Consider the following 18,602-nt stretch of genomic DNA (forward strand, 5'->3'; position numbering starts at 1 on the left):
TAGCTGCTAGTATGCTGCAGCAGCTAATATTACAATATTAGACCCAGCACCGGAGGTCTGATCCCATGATCTGACCCCGAACACCACCGGTGACTCTCTCTCCAGATCAGCAAGCAACAGAAAGTTTGCGGGATTGGTAATGGTGGCGTAACGGTAACAGTTACAAGCTGTGACTGAAATTCTCATTTCCTCAGCTGGTTCGGCTCTCTTGCGGACGAAGTTGTCTGCGGCAGGTAAAACAGAGAGTCAGAGGAGAGAGGGTAATAAGCGGTAATGGACATTATGATAAAAAAAACGAGAAAACAACTCCTTTTTCCGTTTTTCAGTTTTTTAGAAAAACGAAAAAAACAACATTATGATTTGATTTTGGTTTTCCCGTTTTGCACGGAAAATCAGAACAAACCACTGATATCGATGTTCCCTGTGGGTGGTGCTAATTGAGTTGGCAGGATATGCATTCATTGTTTTCAAATCAGAGTTTACACCACTCTTATTTGTTAGCCTGTAAAATTCATAGTCTATGGTAAAATTAATAGTCTATATGTAAATTAATAGTCTATATGCATGCTTTTTGTCACCCAATATTTTGGCTTAACTCACTGAAAAAATCTATTGAAATAGCCTAAATGTAAACATGTTCACGCATTGACAAACAAACGGCACGATCTATTTTTGTAGGAGAGGGGAAGACCCATCTCATCGTTTAATCCTGTTGTGTTCAAAGTCATGTTAAACCATTTTTGTTCCCAGTCAAAAATAGATAGATAGATAGATAGATAGAATACCCAAAATCATGGATTGATTAACTGGTCTCAGCGCATATTGCACACTGTATTCTCGAGAGACCTGGAGCACTGGTACGCGTGAGCCAGCACATGTTGCTGCAGGGGTATACGATGGACGGCTGGGAGAAATGGCGTGTCGTAGTCGTGTCTCTCTGCGCTTTCCATGGTGCTGGGCTAGCGGTGGACAGGACTCTCGGCGGGCGCGTGGCAGGTTACTACGCGTAGTCGATAACCATGATACGGACCTAGAACTGCTGATCGTTAGGATGCGGGGCGCTGCGATGGTGTCATCGAGAAATTACCAAAAGACTTGGTAGCTGTCCAAAGCAGAGAAGACTGCCTGAGGCCTGACTGAAGGCTGTGAGAAAGCGAGTTATCAGTGACTCGACAAGACGGGGACTTAGTAATCTGCAAGTGATGGAATACGGGGAGCAGTGGTGAATTTACGACCACGGCTGGATACCAGCATGAGGAAGAAAAGTCACTGATGGTGGAAGCAAAACAATGTGACCGGTGACAGTTGTGAACAGGTGAACAAGTACGGCTAAGGGGCATGCTTAAAGTAGAGCAGCCAGGTGTTTAGCACAAACAAATGGATCTTCGCGCCCTTATCCTGAACGGCCTTGCCAAGCCGTTTCTTGAACAACAGGCACCGTTGGGCTCGCAGAGCGAGACGCTCTGGTTCCTCCCGGCTTCCCTACTGCCCGTGCTGATTGTCTGTACTCGTTCGGACTGGTCAGGGCTGTCTCACGGCACGTGTGTGTCACTCACGCAAAAAACAAACTGTGCTGTGGTTTCGCGATACATTCGGTGGACTGCAGACACGAGTGGGCTGCCGGGTCGGTGCGTTTCTCAGCAGCCAAACCCCGCCCCGCGCCTAACCCTATCCCAGTCCCGCCTTCGCCGCTAAATGGTGCAACTGTACATTTATGTTATTTTTAGTTTGTATTAGTGGATGTTTGTGTATTTATGTCTCATGCAGCGTGCAAATGTCTGCTTGTGTGCTACGTGCGGATGGGTGTGTTGTCCTGTCTCCTCAACTGTTTGTACTCTATGAGCGATAGTCGGAGAGTATGCTCCCCTCGTCGTCTCTCTTCATGTCATGCTGTATCCTGGTCGCTAGGCTAGTGTTCATGTTATGTATGTGATTAGTATTATTATTCAGCACACTATAAGCAAATACCAGTGTCAGCCGTGCAAATGTATTGTTTGCGTGCTGTACCACTAGAACAGCCTGACGGTCATTTTGACCATTTGAAATTTATGTGTTACTACGTTGCTGAAGATAAAAATACAATCCTGCTGCTGCCTGACTTTCCTAAATAGTCGTCTGTTAATTACAATGTGTTTTATATACATTACACAAACAGGCAAAGCACAATACAGGCCTTTACCTCGTTTCGGCCATACCGGTCATATTGACCGCTACGCGATTTTCGCCGTATCGTTTTTGATTTTGCTGCGCGTGGACAGATGCATCTCGGTCGCGTAGTCAACTCACGCTGTCTCTGCTCAGAGAATGTTGACTAGCGGTCTCAAGTAACAAGTGGGGCATATCACCGATGGCGCGAAGGCAAAGCCTGAGTCAGGTAACGTAGGCTACTACGCTGGCGGCACTCTGTTCTGGCAATCAGACAGCACCACCACCGGCGCGCTCGCTCTGTGACAGGCGTGCGTCACCGTAGATGCGGCCGTGAGCCTGTCTACGTGTCATATCAACTCTTATACATCCTCGACTGGCTGGAATCATTACACACAGATCTCTCCAAGAGTGCCCCAGCAGTAAAATTGATACCAGAGAGAAGCTCAGTGCAGCAGCGGCCAAGGCCTGAGAGAACGTGAGTTTTGGAGGAAAAAAGTGCGCGGCTCACGGTCAGGATTATGTTATAGCTATGTTCAAAGCTAGATACTTAGATATGTTATTGGCTGTTATGAGTTAAGTTGAAGGAATTCCAACCATTTTTCGGGATATGAATGTATGAAATAATTACGGTTTACTATGCATGATATGAATATTGAAACACTATACTACTCAATGTATAAATAAACTCGTAAAATGTACATTTCGGTGTTATTACGTTTCTAAGGATATCCTACACAATACATAATGCATATCGCAATTAGGTATATCATGAGGATTATAGAGTTTGGAAGCTGGCGGTCAAATGACCACTACGCAGTTCAGTAGTTATGGAATCTGGCACATTCTAGTGTGTTAATGTGCAACTGTACATTATGTTTGTCCCTGCGAGAGTTGTTTAAATGTTTTGGAGTGAATGTAAGCGCTGTGAGCTATTATTATTATATATTATTATTGTTATGATCCCCAGTGGATATTCAAGTCCCAATAGCTTAAGACACATCACACACAAAATCACACATTCATCATAAACAGGATCATAAAAAATAAAAAAAAGCAAATCCACATGAATAGCATGGCCAATAAAGAAAAAATACTAATACTAAATAATTAAAAAATAATACATACTAATAAATAAAAAATAAAAAATCAATAGAAAATCCACATGATGTACTAAGGGATGTACTAGCATGAGACGCTTGCAGTGACAGCAGAGACTGACCCGTGTGATTCAATATAAGATTGTGTGTCATGGTGGTAGTGCAAATAGGTCCAATAGGCAAGGATAAAGTCTAGAGACCAGCATAAATATGGACAATATAAGAGATCAAAAGTCATATTAGAGGTTTGAAGTGATAGTGTTACAGCCATTGTTCAAGTATTAAGTTATGTTAGACCTCAGTCCAGGCTGGCGGGTGGAGGGAGGGAGGGATTGTACATATATGGGCTAATATAGCCAGTTACAGTGTAAACAGTGGTAAACAGTGTAAACAGTATACAGTGGGCCAGTGACAGTCAGTAAATAACTGTATTATAGGAGGTAGTGGAAGTGGGTGGGAGAGGGAGAGAGGCAGACAGACTATGCAGAGAAGTCTCTCTCTCCTCCTCTCTTTAGTGAAGCATTGTAGAGTTGTATGGCCCTGGGACAAATTACTCTCTCAGTCTGTCATGACTGACAAAATGACCGTCCATTAATACTCATCATACAAATTTAAATAATACATAAGTCTTTGTTTTAGGTGTTTTTATTAACTTAAATTCTTATGAATAATACAATTTTTTTGTCTATTTGTTATTTATGGTCTGTATGCCTCATTGATCTGAGCTTATACATCTTGAATTAATCGAGTACTAAAAACATAAATGCTGGATTATTTTGACGATAATAATAATCAGATGAAACATAGTATACTGTTATCACAGATTACTTGGGCCAAAGTTACCAGGACATTTTAAGAAACCATTTAAAATGTATACATTCACATAAAGTAACACCTGTTTGGGTCAAAGTAAGAGATTTTCTCTGTCACTTTGGAAAAAGAGAGAGACTCTGAGAAAAGGTTAGAGAATAGTAGGCGTGAAAAAAGCAGGGAAAATTTAAAAAATATTAAAAATAATAAATGATCTATGGAAAGGAGTGCCATGTCTTTTTGGTACATGATAAAGTATCTGCATTCAGGAAAAAGTTGGACTGTGTTGGGCTCGCGTGGAACAGGGCTCAGTCCCTGAGCGATTTGTACCACGCATGCGTGAAACACTTGACGACCAACAGCGACCAAACATCACAACTTTTTTTTTGTATTAAATCTTTATTATACAATAGTCATAGAAACAATCAAGACTAATAACCATAGACTGTATATTATTAATGCGATGAAGTGTAAAAGTACATAAGTGTCCTTTCGAAGACGGGATGACAGCTCTTCCAGCCACCAGCTGCTGTATACCACTATAGTAGCTACATGCTAACGGCAGTAAACACTATAGTAGCTACATGCTAACGCAGTAAACATGTCATCTTAGCTGCCACTGTTGTTAAATTCTCCCCAATTCCAGGTCACATTCCTGCTGAAACATGTCGATTGTGTAGTGTTTGGTTCAGAGCCCATTATCTGCGATTTTGACCTTAGAAAGTGCTGCTTCGTTCCACTACAATCTAACGTTAGCATACTCTATTATAACTATTATGTAGCTGTATGCTAACGCGACATAGTGGAGTATATATAGCTATATGTGTATGTAGATATAGCAGACTAAAGTACTATCTATTTTGACTGGGAACAAAAAATGGATGTTAAACCATTTTTGTTCCCAGTCAAAAATAGATAGTTTGAACACAACAAGATAGACTTGGTTGGATGGATAGACTTTGAACACAACAGATTAAACGATGAGATGGGTCTTCCCTCTCCTACAAAAAACAGTCGTGCCTTTGTCTGTCAATGCGTGAACATGTTTACATTTAGGCTATTTCAATAGATTTTTCAGTGAATAAGCAAATAATTGTGTGACAAAAAGCATGCATATAGACTATTAATTTACATATAGACTATTAATTTTACAGGCTAACAAATACAGTGTGGGTAAACTCTTAATTTGAAAAACATGAATGCATATCCTGCCAATCAGAATTAGCACCACCCACAGAGGAAAATCAGAATATCAAGTGGTTTTTCTGATTTCTGTGCAAGAATGGGAAAACCAAAAATCAAGTCATAATTTTGTTTTTCGTTTCATATGTGAAAACAAAAACAAATGATCGGATGATACACAGACCTTCCACAACTTCCATTAGAGGGAGTCACACACTGTTAAACTCAATATTTTAATGATTTAGTCTAGAATCACATCTTAGAAGTGTAACTGAGAGAAGTGAAAATGTAGAGCTACGAGTCGACGGAGGAGACTCACCAAAAAACACCAAAACTCTGTACAAAAACCTTTGGAGCAAAGACAACACAGGAGCTAAGCTGTTACTGAACTATAGAAGAGAGAGGAACTAGAGTTCAATACACAAACCATCAACATTACCTTTATTCAACATGCTGTCACTGCAGCATTGTGTGTTTTCTCTGATGTTCATGTCCATCCTCACAGGTACGTTAGATTATGAAGCATGAAAACATTGAATCCTAATAACATCTGATTGTGAATCAAGTCTTTTGCAACATGAATGAACGGAGTGATCTCCTCCTTTAGGTATCAGCTGTGAAGAACTCACTCCAGTAGAGAAAGAAGAGAACAGTTTAGAAGGCAGCTCTGTTACTCTGTCCTACAGATACTTGGAATTGTCATCTAGTGATTATTTCTTCTGGTACTGACAATATCTAGGAAAACCACCAGAGTTCATCATCCCCCACTCTACTTCAGGAAAACTGTTTTTGGAGAAGTAAATCATGTAATCCCTGGACTGAAGTGGTATTCAAACCGCAGCTTCATATCAGATGGATTCTGATTATTCCAGTTTTATCAGAGTCCCTGTGGTTACAGCTGCTAATGTAACACTGTGGGAGGATCACATGAGCAGCAAATCCACATCAATGACAAACCAACTGTATGATGGGTTCAAACACAAGACACCATGACACCATGGGTTTTGTGTTTAAAGTTTTGAGAATATGGGTGAAGGTTTTTGATGTCAAGCCCCGCCTTCCTGCAGGCTGCAGCGAGATGCTCTCCTTTTTTCTACACTGTTGTACTGAACTTTGTACCTCCACTAGAGGGCGACATTATCTAGTAGGAGGTGGACTACTTCTGCACTGTGTTCAACCATTCAGTCAATAATAAGTGCTGCTGTGAAGAGAACAATTCTCAGACTGAATGTTGAACATCAGCTAGTTTCTCCTGTGATTTAAACCTTGTTGTAGAGATGGAACATTGGCTGTGGATTATTCTTGCTGCTCTTTTCTTTGGTAAGATAAAAAGAACATCAAGTTCTTCTCTCACCACTTTGACACTGACAACCAAGCAAAACCGCTAATTTTTGTTATCTTCTAATACCTTCTTAATAACTCTTTATTGGTATAATCTGAAATCAGACACCAGTCAGTGAAAATCTGTGTCTGAATCTCTGGTTCGGTAACTATTTAAACCTAATGATTGTTCTCGTTAGATCAATCATCTTTATTGATTCATCTCTATCTTTGCATGTTCTCTTCTTCCCCAGAGTGTAAAGGAGAAGACAGAGTGATCCAGCCAACAGGAGATGTCATTACTACTGAAGGAGAGACAGTTACTCTTGGCTGTACATTTGAGACAATTTATTCAAACCCCACTTTGTTCTGGTACAAACAAAAAGAAAATGATTTCCCAAAGTACATGTTGAAGCATTACTCAAACACAAAAGATAATGCTCCAGATTTCCAGAAAGAAAAATTTGATTCTACAATCAACAAGACATCAGTTCCTCTGAAGATCCAGAAGCTTCAGCTGTCTGACTCTGCTGTGTACTACTGTGCTCTGAGGCCCACAGTGACAGGAAACACCAAAACTCTGTACAAAAACCTTTGGAGCAAAGACAACACAATACTCCACAACGTCCACTAGAGGGAGTCACACACTGTTACACTTTTTCATGATGTAGGTTTGTAAGAAGTGTACCAGAGAGAATATATTTACAGAGAGACTCAGGGAGGAGCTGAGCTGTCACTGAACTATAGAAGAGAGAGGAACTTCTATATTAACAGAGTTCAATACTCAAACCATCAACATTACATTTATTCAACATGCTGTCACTGCAGCATTGTCTGTTTTCTCTGCATTTTCTTTCCATTCTGACAGGTATGTTAGACTATGCAGCTTGAAAAAAATTGAATCCTGATAACATCTGATTGTGAATAAGTCTTTTAAAACATTATATAAAAGTTATCTCTTCCTTTAGGTGTCAGCTGTGAAGAACTCAATCCAGTCAAAAATGAAGTGAACAGCTTGGAAGGCAGCTCTGTTATTCTGTCCTACAGATACACCAAACAAGCAGCTGGTAGTGATGAGTTTTACTGGTATCGACAATATCCAGGAAAAACACCAGAGTTCATCATATTCATCTCAGGGATGAACTTTACAAAAAAAGCAGAATCTCTGACATTGGACACAAGGTTCTCTACGAAACTGTCTGAAGAAAAGCATCGTGTGGATCTTCAGATCTCCTCTGCTGCAGTGACAGACTCTGCTCTGTACTACTGTGCTGTGAGGCCCACAGTGACAGCAAACCCACAGTCTCTGTACAAAAACACAAGCTGACACACTGACAAGCTGCTGGAAGACTTTTTCTACACTGTTGTACTGAACTTTGTACCTCCACTAGAGGGCGACATTATCAAGTAGGAGGTGCACTACTTCTGCACTGTGTTCAACCATTCAGTCAATAATAAGTGCTGCTGTGAAGAGAACAATTCTCAGACTGAATGTTGAACATCAGCTAGTTTCTCCTGTTGATTTAAACCTTGTTGTAGAGATGGAACATTGGCTGTGGATTATTCTTGCTGCTCTTTTCTTTGGTAAGATACAAAGAACAACATGGTTTTATTATTTTCTAAAGATTTATATAAACTGCATTTTAGAGCTGAAATCTCTGAACAGTTGAACTGTTTCTGTCCAGAGTAACATATACAGTTGACATTTTTCACTGTCTTCTCCTCTCAGCCTCATGAACAATGTTAGTCTAATGACTTCATTTTCTCTACTTTTTTTCAGGATTAATAGCTGGATACAAAATCTATCCTGTAAGGAATGCAGTCAGTAAAAGAGAAGGAGAATCTGTCTCACTCAGATGTGTATATGAGACAACGATCAACTCTCCTACACTTCACTGGTACAGACATCATTCAGACCTTCAGGCACCTCAGTTTATACTCTGGAAAGGAGCTAGAGGAGCTAGTAGTGATGAATATATCCCAGATAAGATAAGATATGAATCCATAACATCAGAAAACTCAACTGAACTGACCATAAATACACTAACCCTGGCAGACACAGGTCTCTACTACTGTGCTCTAGAAACACAGTGAAACAAAGTGTAGAAGAGGCTGTACAAAAACCTGAACACAGATATCTGACTACTCTTCAAAGAGGAGGGAAGTGGTATTCAAACCACAGCTTCATATCAGATGGATTCTGATATTTCCAGTTTAAACAGAGTCCCTGTGGTTCCAGCTGCTAGTGTGACAGAGTGTGTGTGACGTCACCCATTGGTTTGTGCAGAGCTGCTCGGAGTCGTTAAGTTTGCCTTCATGGGCGCTGCCATCTTGGTTGCATTAAAAACGGATGTGAGGATTTTTAGTAGCCGTCGCTGCTACGTTACCTGGATCGTTGGTCTGATTGGTTGAAGGACTATCCAATTGCGCCCAGAGGCATTTGAGCGGCGTCCGTTGGTGACGCCCCTTTGGAAATGGATTGTGAATGAAGATTCCCAGACTCACTCTCAGTTACCACTGAGAATATATATATACAATAACAGATGTGTAGAGAGGAGCTTCTTCTTTTATTTAAATACAAACACACCTCTTATTTTTTCTCTGGACAATGAGCTGTTCTATTCACACATAGGCTCAATCGGATATTACACAGACTTAAGCTAAAGAGCGTTTAATGTCTGGTCCAACTGAGTCAGACATTTACGTTCTCACATGCAGCTTCTCTGGGTAATGTAAGAGACGTTGTGTTAAAGGGGCTCAGGAGTCACCTAGTTTTATTCACAGTGGAAGGATTTGGAGTTGTTTGAAGGCAACTTTTGATGTAGCTGGGGTGAGTACTAGAGGTCAACCGATATGGTTTTTCTCTGGCCGATGCCGATGCCGATCTTTAGAAATCAGGGTCAGACGATGGCCGATAAATGCTGCCGATTTATTTTGGCCAATATTTGGCCGATATGTGCTTGTTTTTAAACCTCTATTTGAAAGATGAACTCTAACACTAATAATTAATTAAGATACACAAAATTTCTCAACAAAAACATTTATTTAACACTTCACCAATCTACACTTGTATACTTAAATTAAAAATGTATAATGTAAAAACATATATTGTATAAATAATGTATAAAAAATATATTAAATAAACGAAACAGTTAAGAAGAAATTAAACTTTGTCAAATAAACTTTTCAATGAAAAAATAAAGTTTAGTGCACTGAGCAGCATTTATTAAACTTCTGAGAACACAAATCTGCAAACTTTCATAAACAAAATAAATTCACAATTTTAATAATAGTAGTGCTGCACACAGTAGCAACCAGCAGCATTTCTTTGTTTTTGGTCTGAAGAAAATGTATAACACTTGAACACAAAAAATCGGCTTGATATACTCGGATATCGGCCGATGCCGATTATTCAATTCAATTCAATTTTATTTATATTATCAAATCATAACAGGAGTTATCTCAAGACACTTTACAGATAGAGTAGGTCTAGACCACACTCTATAGTTTACAAAGCCCCAACTATTACAGTAATTCCCCCAACAACAAGCATTTAGTGCGACAGTGGCGAGGAAAAACTCCCTTTTAGGAAGAAACCTCAGCAGACCCAGGCTCTTGGTAGGTGGTGTCTGACGGGGCCAGTTGGGGATGTGATGAACAGTGGCAATAAAAGTCACAATAAAGATTATGGAACAGTGATTACAAATGGTAGTCGTAGTAGTTCATGTCATAGCAGCGCACTGCAGGGCGTTACAGGATGTAGTGTGGCAGGACACTGCAGGGTTCAGCAGGACATAGCAGGACACTGCAGGTCACCGCAGAGCGTAGCAGGACGCAGCAAGGTTCAGCAGGACGTAGCAGGACACTGCAGGGTTCAGCGTGCCGAGCAGTACACTGCACGGCACCGCAGAGCGTAGCAGGGTGTCGCAGGGAGTGCAGAAGGACCACGGCGACAGCTGCAACCAAGATCTTGGTGCCATACTAATCCAAGGAAATATGCTGGGCGAAAAAAAAAACATAAGGACTCCGGGAAGTAAACTCCCCAGAGCTAGGTTAGTAACAAGCATTGCTGGGACAAGGATGCACACAAATGGAAACAAATGGAAAGAGAGAGGAGAGAGCACCTCAGTGTGTCAAAGGAAGGAAGGAAGTCAGCCAGCAGTCTATAACAGCATAATTAAGAGAGACAGGTAAAGGAGAGGAGCCTGCTCGGGCTAGAACTCTCCCCAACCGGATGGGGCTGTACTGGCCTGCCTCCTTCTACTCTGATTATATTATTGATTATATGGTAGATTAATCTGACGACTATGAAGAGAAGCAGGTGGGCCGGGCTAGGCGGACGCTGCAACTCCTCACTCCCTAACTATAAGCTTTATCAAAGAGGAGGGTTTTCAATGTATTCTTAAATATGCTGACGGTGTCTGCCCCCCGAACCCAGACTGGGAGCTGGTTTGAGCTGGTTCGATTAGATTATGTAAAGAATGTCAAAAATCGGCCGATTAATTGGCCGACCTCTAGTGAGTAACCAAAGTACAGTAACACATTGTTAGTAATTAGCGATTACCCATTTTGAGTAACTTGCCCAACATAGTGACAGGGGCCACTGGTCCAAAAGGTTGACGCTTAGATTCAGCAGAAGTCTGCAGCCACGCTGACATCGCTTCTAGGGTCAGCTGTGAAGAGGTTACTCCTGGATCGACAATATCTAGGAAAACCACAAGAACTCCCTGTTAATCAGTACAAGACCAGCAGAGTCTCCGAGATTAGACACATGCTACTCTTGTAAACTGACTGGATCAAATCACGGTGAGGATCTGCACATCTCCTCTGCTGCAGTGACAGACTCTGCTCTGTACTACTGTGCTGTGAGGCCCACAGTGACAGCAAACCCACAGTCTCTGAACAAAAACCTTCCAGCTCCTCCTTTTATTGAACAACAGCGTTCTGAAAAACCAGGGTGGCTGATGTGCTATAAATGTTGAGAGATCTTCAACAGACGATAAAAAGGAAGGACCAATGATGTGAAGGCCCAGATCCATCAGAGTATCAATGCTCTTCCTCTCTCTCCTCCCCTCTCACTGCAGACATGAAACACTGGCTGACTAACATCCTGATTCTGGCTCTCTGGCTATGTAACTATTTAAAATACTGATTGTTCTCCTTTAATCAATCATCTTTATAAATTCATCTCTTCCTCTGCATGTTCTCTTCTTCCCCAGAGTGTAAAGGAGAAGACAGAGTGACCCAGCCAACAGGAGATGTCATTACTACTGAAGGAGAGACAGTTACTCTTGGCTGTACATTTGAAACCAGTAACCCAACTCCCACTTTGTACTGGTACAAACAAGAATTAAATGATTACCCAAAGATGTTGCTGCAACGTTTCTCTGTAAAAGCTGATAATTCTAAAGAGCAAGAGAGAGTTGATGCAACAATCAAGGATAAGTCTGTTCCTCTGAAGATCCAGAAGCTTCACCTGTCTGACTCTGCTGTGTACTACTGTGCTCTGAGGCCCACAGTGACAGGAAACACCAAAACTCTGTACAAAAACCTTTGGAGCAAAGACAACACAATACTCCACAACATCCACCAGAGGGAGTCAAACATTGTTAAAGGGGTGTTAGAATGCAAAACCGAGTTTACCTTGTCATAGTTGAATAACTACAGTTCGGTGGGTAAAATAGGCATACCTAGAAGCTCAATTCCTATTATATATTATATATATTATATATCAAGTCCTATTGACACCTCTTTCCTATGCAAATATCACAATTTCAAACTGCCGCTGAAAACGGGCGAATCCAAACGAAGCCAGTTGACGTCAACTTGGTGGCTGTACCTTAATTGGCTCTAGTCTGTACCTTTGTCACGCCCCAAAATTTACATACAGACCACTGGTCTGAGACCAGCTGGTGTTTTGAATATAGGTCACGCATGCAGATCTCACACACGAGCTTAGCTGCGAGCTAAGCTGTGTACTTTAGAAAGAAGAAAGTTTGGAAGTTTTTCAAGGATATTGAAAATGAGCCACTGTCGTAAATGCAATGTTCAAGGCTGTACAACAGAATACTGGCCCAGAGAAAAGTGTTCAGATTGAGTAGATATGGGACAATGGAGCGGGACTTGTGGATCTAATGCAGCGGTGCAGAGGATATGCCTGTGGGCTTCACTCTCCGCTAAATGTCCCCGTGCTAAGACACTGTACTAGCTACAGGGTGAGTTGTGATTCCTTGTCTGGAAGTGGAGCTTTTTTATGTCCCAAGGGTAATGTTACAACAACACTAGTTGTAATGAAAGTCTCAAAACTTTGCATTGGTGTCTTTGTGTGTGTGACTACTGTGCTCTGCAGCCCACAGTGACAGGAAACACCAAAACTCTGTACAAAGACCTTTAGAGCAAAGACAACGCAATACTCCACAACGTCCACTAGAGGGAGTCACACACTGTTAAACTTCAATATGATCGAGCACGGCTAATTATTAGCTTCCTTTTGCCAACTTTTGTAATGAGAGAGCTAAAGTAAATGTTTAAAATTATATTCCGTTATAAAGGAAATAAGTTACATTTAGTTTGACACCTTTAAACTAACTGAAAACATTACAAGATCATTTTTATTTGTATTTAAATACATATTTTGATAGAACGTTAACCAAAAAGTGTCCAAGCATGGATACAGTTCCATTATGTTATATTTGTAAAATGATTAACACACTGATCATCTGTTGATAACTGGATTATGCTGCTGGAGTAGTTTGAAGTTTTGTTTTTGAATAGTATGGCATTTCTTAATGATTCTGATGTCCAATAGATGACTTTGTAACTGCTGTTGGTGCAAGTTGAACACAGATACTGTCTGAGTGATGGAGTGAGTTAAGTGTCTCAGACGGACATTTTAACCTTTCAGGTGATTAGTATTTAAAACTCAAAAGGACTTAAGATTACTTAAATAAGCTTTTACATTACATATTCAAAGTAAATCTCTCATAATTAGCAGAAGTTGGTTGACTGTCAAAATGCATAGGATAAACGGGACGGAATGATATTTCTCTGGTACTTAAAATAATTGCAAACATTTAATTTAAGTCATGGAAAGGACTAACTCTATTACTGATTTTACATTCCATTGACAAAAAGCATTACTGTGCAGCCGTCTAAATTGATCTGTCCAAGGCCTTTGACTCTGTTAACCATCGCATTCTTATCGATAGACTCAACAACCTTGGGTTCTCTCATGACTGCCTCGCGTGGTTCGATAACTATTTCTCTAATTGGGTAGAGTGCGTTAAATCTGAGGGCCTGTTGTCAGAACCTACGGTTGTCTCTGTGGGGGTGCCACGAGGCTCGATTCTCGGGCCGACTCTTTTCTCCCTTTACATCAATGATGAGGCTCTTGCTGTCGGGCACTCACAAATCCACCTCTATGCAGACGACACCATCCTTTACACATCCGGCCCCTCATTGGATAATATGCTATCAAACCTCCAGGAGAGCTACAATGCCATTCAACACAAACCTCCAATTACTTCTAAACTTTGTCAAAACCAAGTTCATGCTTTTCAATCGATCACTGCCTACCCCTGCCCATCGGACTGGCATTACCAAGCTCGATGGGTTGGAATTAGAAAATGTGCCAGTGTACAAATACTTAGGTGTCTGGTTAGATAGTTCCTTCTCCTTCCAGCCACACATAAACCACCTCCAATCTAAAGTTAAGTCTAGGATCGGTTTTCTATTCCGCAACAGGGCCTCCTTCACTCATGCTGCCAAACTGGCCTTGGTGAAAATGACAATTTTACCAATTCTCGATTTTCAGTGATGTCATATAGAACTGCCTCAAAGTCTCTCCTGAAAAAGCCTCTATGCATTATTTGGCTGGCCCTCGTTAGACACTCAACGCTTAACTCACTGGTACCAACTCATTTACAAGTCCTTGCTAGGCAAAGCCCCGCTCACTAGTCACAATAGCTTTACCCACCTGCAGCCTTTGCTCAAGCAGTTACTCTTTGGTCATCCCAAAAGCCTGCACCTCCTTTGGCCGCCACTCCTTCCAGTTCTCAGCTGCAAATGACGGCAATGAACTACAAAAAACCAGGAATCTAATCCATCTGCCCTGGAATGCTCAACTGTTATTTGTCCCACCATTGTTGTCATACAATTTTGCACATCCACTGATCTACCGCACTAACTAGACCACAATTTGCACTCACTGTATATTATGTATATTGACTCTTTACTACATTTCAACATTTATATAGACTGTCTATTCATTTATATTGTGTTATTACCATATCACTTTTGCATATCCATTGACTTACCTATACCTCACTTTGCACCAGCTTGTAATACTTACTTAATCTGTACTTTATGTAGCCTATTGTATTTTGTATTTTTTGTACAGTATTGAATGTGAAACTGTATGTTGTCTTGCACGTTTATGTCTTATTCTTGGCCAGGTCGCCGTTGCAAATGAGAATCTGTTCTCAATGGCCTACCTGGTTAAATAAAGGTTAAATGAAAACAATTAAAAAGTAGTGGAAAGGACACTGATGTTGCAACCACCGTCATATAACTCATGTTTTAGAGATGACGGCAGAGGAAATGTAACTGAGAGAAGTGAAAATACAGAGCTACAAGGAGACGGAGAGACTCAGGGAGGAGCTGAGCTGTTACTGAACTATAGAAGAGAGAGGAACTTCTATATTCAACAGAGTTCAATACACAAGCCATCAACATTACCTTTATTCAACATGCTGTCACTGCAGCATTGTGTGTTTTCTCTGATGTTCCTTTCCATCCTCACAGGTACGTTAGATTATGAAGCATGAAAACATTGAATCCTAATAACATCTGATTGTGAATCATGTATTAAGTCTGTTGCAACATGAAATAACAGAGTTATGTCTTCCTTTAGGTGTCAGCTGTGAAGAACTCACTCCAGTAGAGACAGAAGAGAACAGTTTAGAAGGCAGCTCTGTTACTCTGTCCTACAGATACTCCAAACAAGTAACTGGTAGTGATGAGTTTTACTGGTATCGACAATATCCAGGAAAACCACCAGAGTTCATCATCTCTCATTTAGGAACAGGAGGAACATTGAAAAATCCAATCCCTGGACTGACGATTGAAGTGGAGGACAAAAAAATCCATATGAATATCTCCACTGCTGAAGTGTCTGACTCTGCTGTGTACTACTGTGCTGTGAGGCCCACAGTGACAGGAAACACCAAAACTCTGTACAAAAACCTTTGGAGCAAAGACAACACAATACTCCACAACATCCACCAGAGGGAGTCACACACTGTTCAGGACAATCATAATTGTTGAGAGATCTTCAACAGATGATAAAGAGGAAGGACCAATGATGTGAAGGCCCAGATCCATCAGAGTATCAATGCTCTTCCTCTCTCTCCTCCCCTCTCACTGCAGACATGAAACACTGGCTGACTAACATCCTGATTCTGACTCTCTGGCTAGGTAACTATTTAAACTACTGATTGTTTTTCCTTTAATTAATCATCTTATTTATTTATCTCTTCCTCTGAATGTTCTCTTCTTCCCCAGAGTGTAAAGGAGAAGACAGAGTGATCCAGCCAACAGGAGATGTCATTGCTACTGAAGGAGAGACAGTTACTCTTGACTGTACATTTGAGACCAGTGACACATATCCCTATTTGTTCTGGTACAAACAAGAAGTCAATGATTTCCCAAAGTACATGCTGAAGCGTTACTCAAACACAAAAGAGAATGCTCCAGATTTCCAGAAGGACAGATTTGATGCTACAATCAACAAGACATCAGTTCCTCTGAAGATCCAGAAGCTTCAGCTGTCTGACTCTGCTGTGTACTACTGTGCTCTGCAGCCCACAGTGACAGGAAACACCAAAACTCTGTACAAAAACCTTTGGAGCAAAGACAACACAATACTCCACAACATCCACCAGAGGGAGACACACACTGTTAAACTTACAATATTTTTCATGATGTAGTCTAGAATTCCTTTACCTTAGTAGTGTAACAGAGAAGTGACAATACAGAGCTACAAGGAGACTGAGAGACTCAGGGAGGAGCTGAGCTGTTACTGAACTATAGAAGAGAGAGGAACTTCTATATTCAACAGAGATCAATACACAAACCATCAACATTACCTTTATTCAACATGCTGTCACTGCAGCATTGTGTGATTTCTCTGATGTTTCTTTCCATTCTAACAGGTATGTTATATTATGCAGCAAGAACAAGTTTATGCAGAAGGATAATCCCAATTCCATCTGAATGTTAATCATTCATTATGTCTTTTACAACATGAAATAAGAAAGTTTTCTATTGCTTTAGGTGTCAACTGTGAAGAACTCACTCCAGTCAAGAAAGAAGAAAAGAGTTTAGAAGGCAGCTCTGTTACTCTGTCCTACAGATACTCCAAACAAGCTGATACCAACGATTATTTCTTCTGGTATCGACAATATCCAGGAAAACCACCAGAGTTCATCATATTCATCTCAGGAATGAACTTTACAAAAAAAGCAGAGTCTCTGACATTGGACACAAGGTTCTCTACTAAACTGTCTGAAGAAAAGCATCGTGTGGATCTGCAGATCTCCTCTGCTGCAGTGACAGACTCTGCTCTGTACTACTGTGCTGTGAGGCCCACAGTGACAGCAAACCCACAGTCTCTGTACAAAAACACAAGCTGACACACTGACAAGCTGCTGGAAGACTTTTTTTCCTCAATGTTGTACTGAACTTTGTACCTCCACTAGAGGGCAACATTATCAAGTAGGCGGTGCAGTACTTCTGAATTACTGAAATAAATGTTTAACTAATGCACGATATTCTCATTTTTCGAGTTTCACATGTATGCTTCTGGTTCACCTGTTAATTGTTAAAGCAAAATCGCCCCTTTGTACATTTGGTTGTTACTGAATTCTTGCTGTTAATATGAAAGTCCATAACGAAACAACACAGCATTATACTTTTGAGGGCTAAATTAAATGAAAATGGCTCGTTTTCCGTTTGAACACATTGTCATCAATATTAACAAGGTTTAAAATGACCCATTTTTCAAATTTGGATATCATTTCAAAATCAGAAATCAGTAGTAATTACATGAAAACTTCACTGTTGCATGAAATGTCGTCTGTGTTTAGCCTACATCATCAGTTTCTATCTAATGTGAATCAAGAGGCTATATCAGCTTCACTACCAAGCTGTCTTTTTTTTTGTCTTCAAAAAACTTTATTATTCAAGTACAGATCCATAAACACATTGAAAACATTAAATGCATACATACATACACGAAAAAGGGGCGCATGAAATTTACATTAAAGAGGTTGTAAGGCATTGTAAATGTTCAGAGTCCGGATGGCTTTCTTATTTGTCAGTCCTTTTTTAAGGTTTCAAAATATAATTTCATGTCATTTTTAAATTGGTGAATTCGGTTTTCTTTCAGATCATTTACATTCATGGATATAAAATTTTCAAATAAAATTAAAAGATTCAAAATGAAAACATAGCATTTATCCAAATAATTTTCTTCATAGTAAAAAATTCTACCAGGCTGTGTTGGTCCGTTCGAGTGTATGGGGAGTGATGTAAGCAAAGAAAAATGGCTGACTTGGATGTGGGCGGGGCTTGATGTTATGCCCCGCGTTCCTGCAGACTGCAGCGTGATACACTTGTTTTTTTCCACAATTTTGTACTTAACTCTGTAGGCGGTGCACTACTTCTGCACTGTGTTCAACCATTCAGTCAATAATAAGTGCTGCTGTGAAGAGAACAATTCTCAGACTGAATGTTGAACATCAGCTAGTTTCTCCTGTTGATTTAAACCTTGTTGTAGAGATGGAACATTGGCTGTGGATTATTCTTGCTGCTCTTTTCTTTGGTAAGATACAAAGAACAATATGATTTTATTATTTTCTAAAGATTTATATGAACTGCAGTTCAGAGCAGAGATCTCTGAACTGCTGTTTCTGTCCAGAGTAACAATATACAGTTGACATTTTCCACTGTCTTCTCCTCTCAGCCTCATGAACAATGTTAGTCTAA

At 40.4% G+C, this 18,602-nt stretch overlaps 2 gene segments (V, D, J or C); both read left to right on the plus strand.

Moving 5' to 3' along the window:
- Positions 1-7,907: 7,907 nt before the first annotated feature.
- LOC118495864 lies at positions 7,908-16,426 on the plus strand (the record flags this gene model as incomplete). The annotated part of the segment is given in 2 exon segments: positions 7,908-8,141; positions 16,119-16,426. Coding segments are annotated over 2 exon segments (351 nt in total), but the record flags the coding sequence as incomplete, so codon positions are not given.
- Positions 16,427-16,562: 136 nt separating this feature from the next.
- LOC116052728 lies at positions 16,563-17,271 on the plus strand. The segment is given in 2 exon segments: positions 16,563-16,768; positions 16,890-17,271. Coding segments are annotated over 2 exon segments (414 nt in total).
- Positions 17,272-18,602: the final 1,331 nt, after the last annotated feature.

The sequence above is a fragment of the Sander lucioperca genome, chromosome 9 (assembly GCF_008315115.2).
Source record: "Sander lucioperca isolate FBNREF2018 chromosome 9, SLUC_FBN_1.2, whole genome shotgun sequence".
Taxonomy (NCBI): Eukaryota; Metazoa; Chordata; class Actinopteri; order Perciformes; family Percidae; genus Sander; species Sander lucioperca.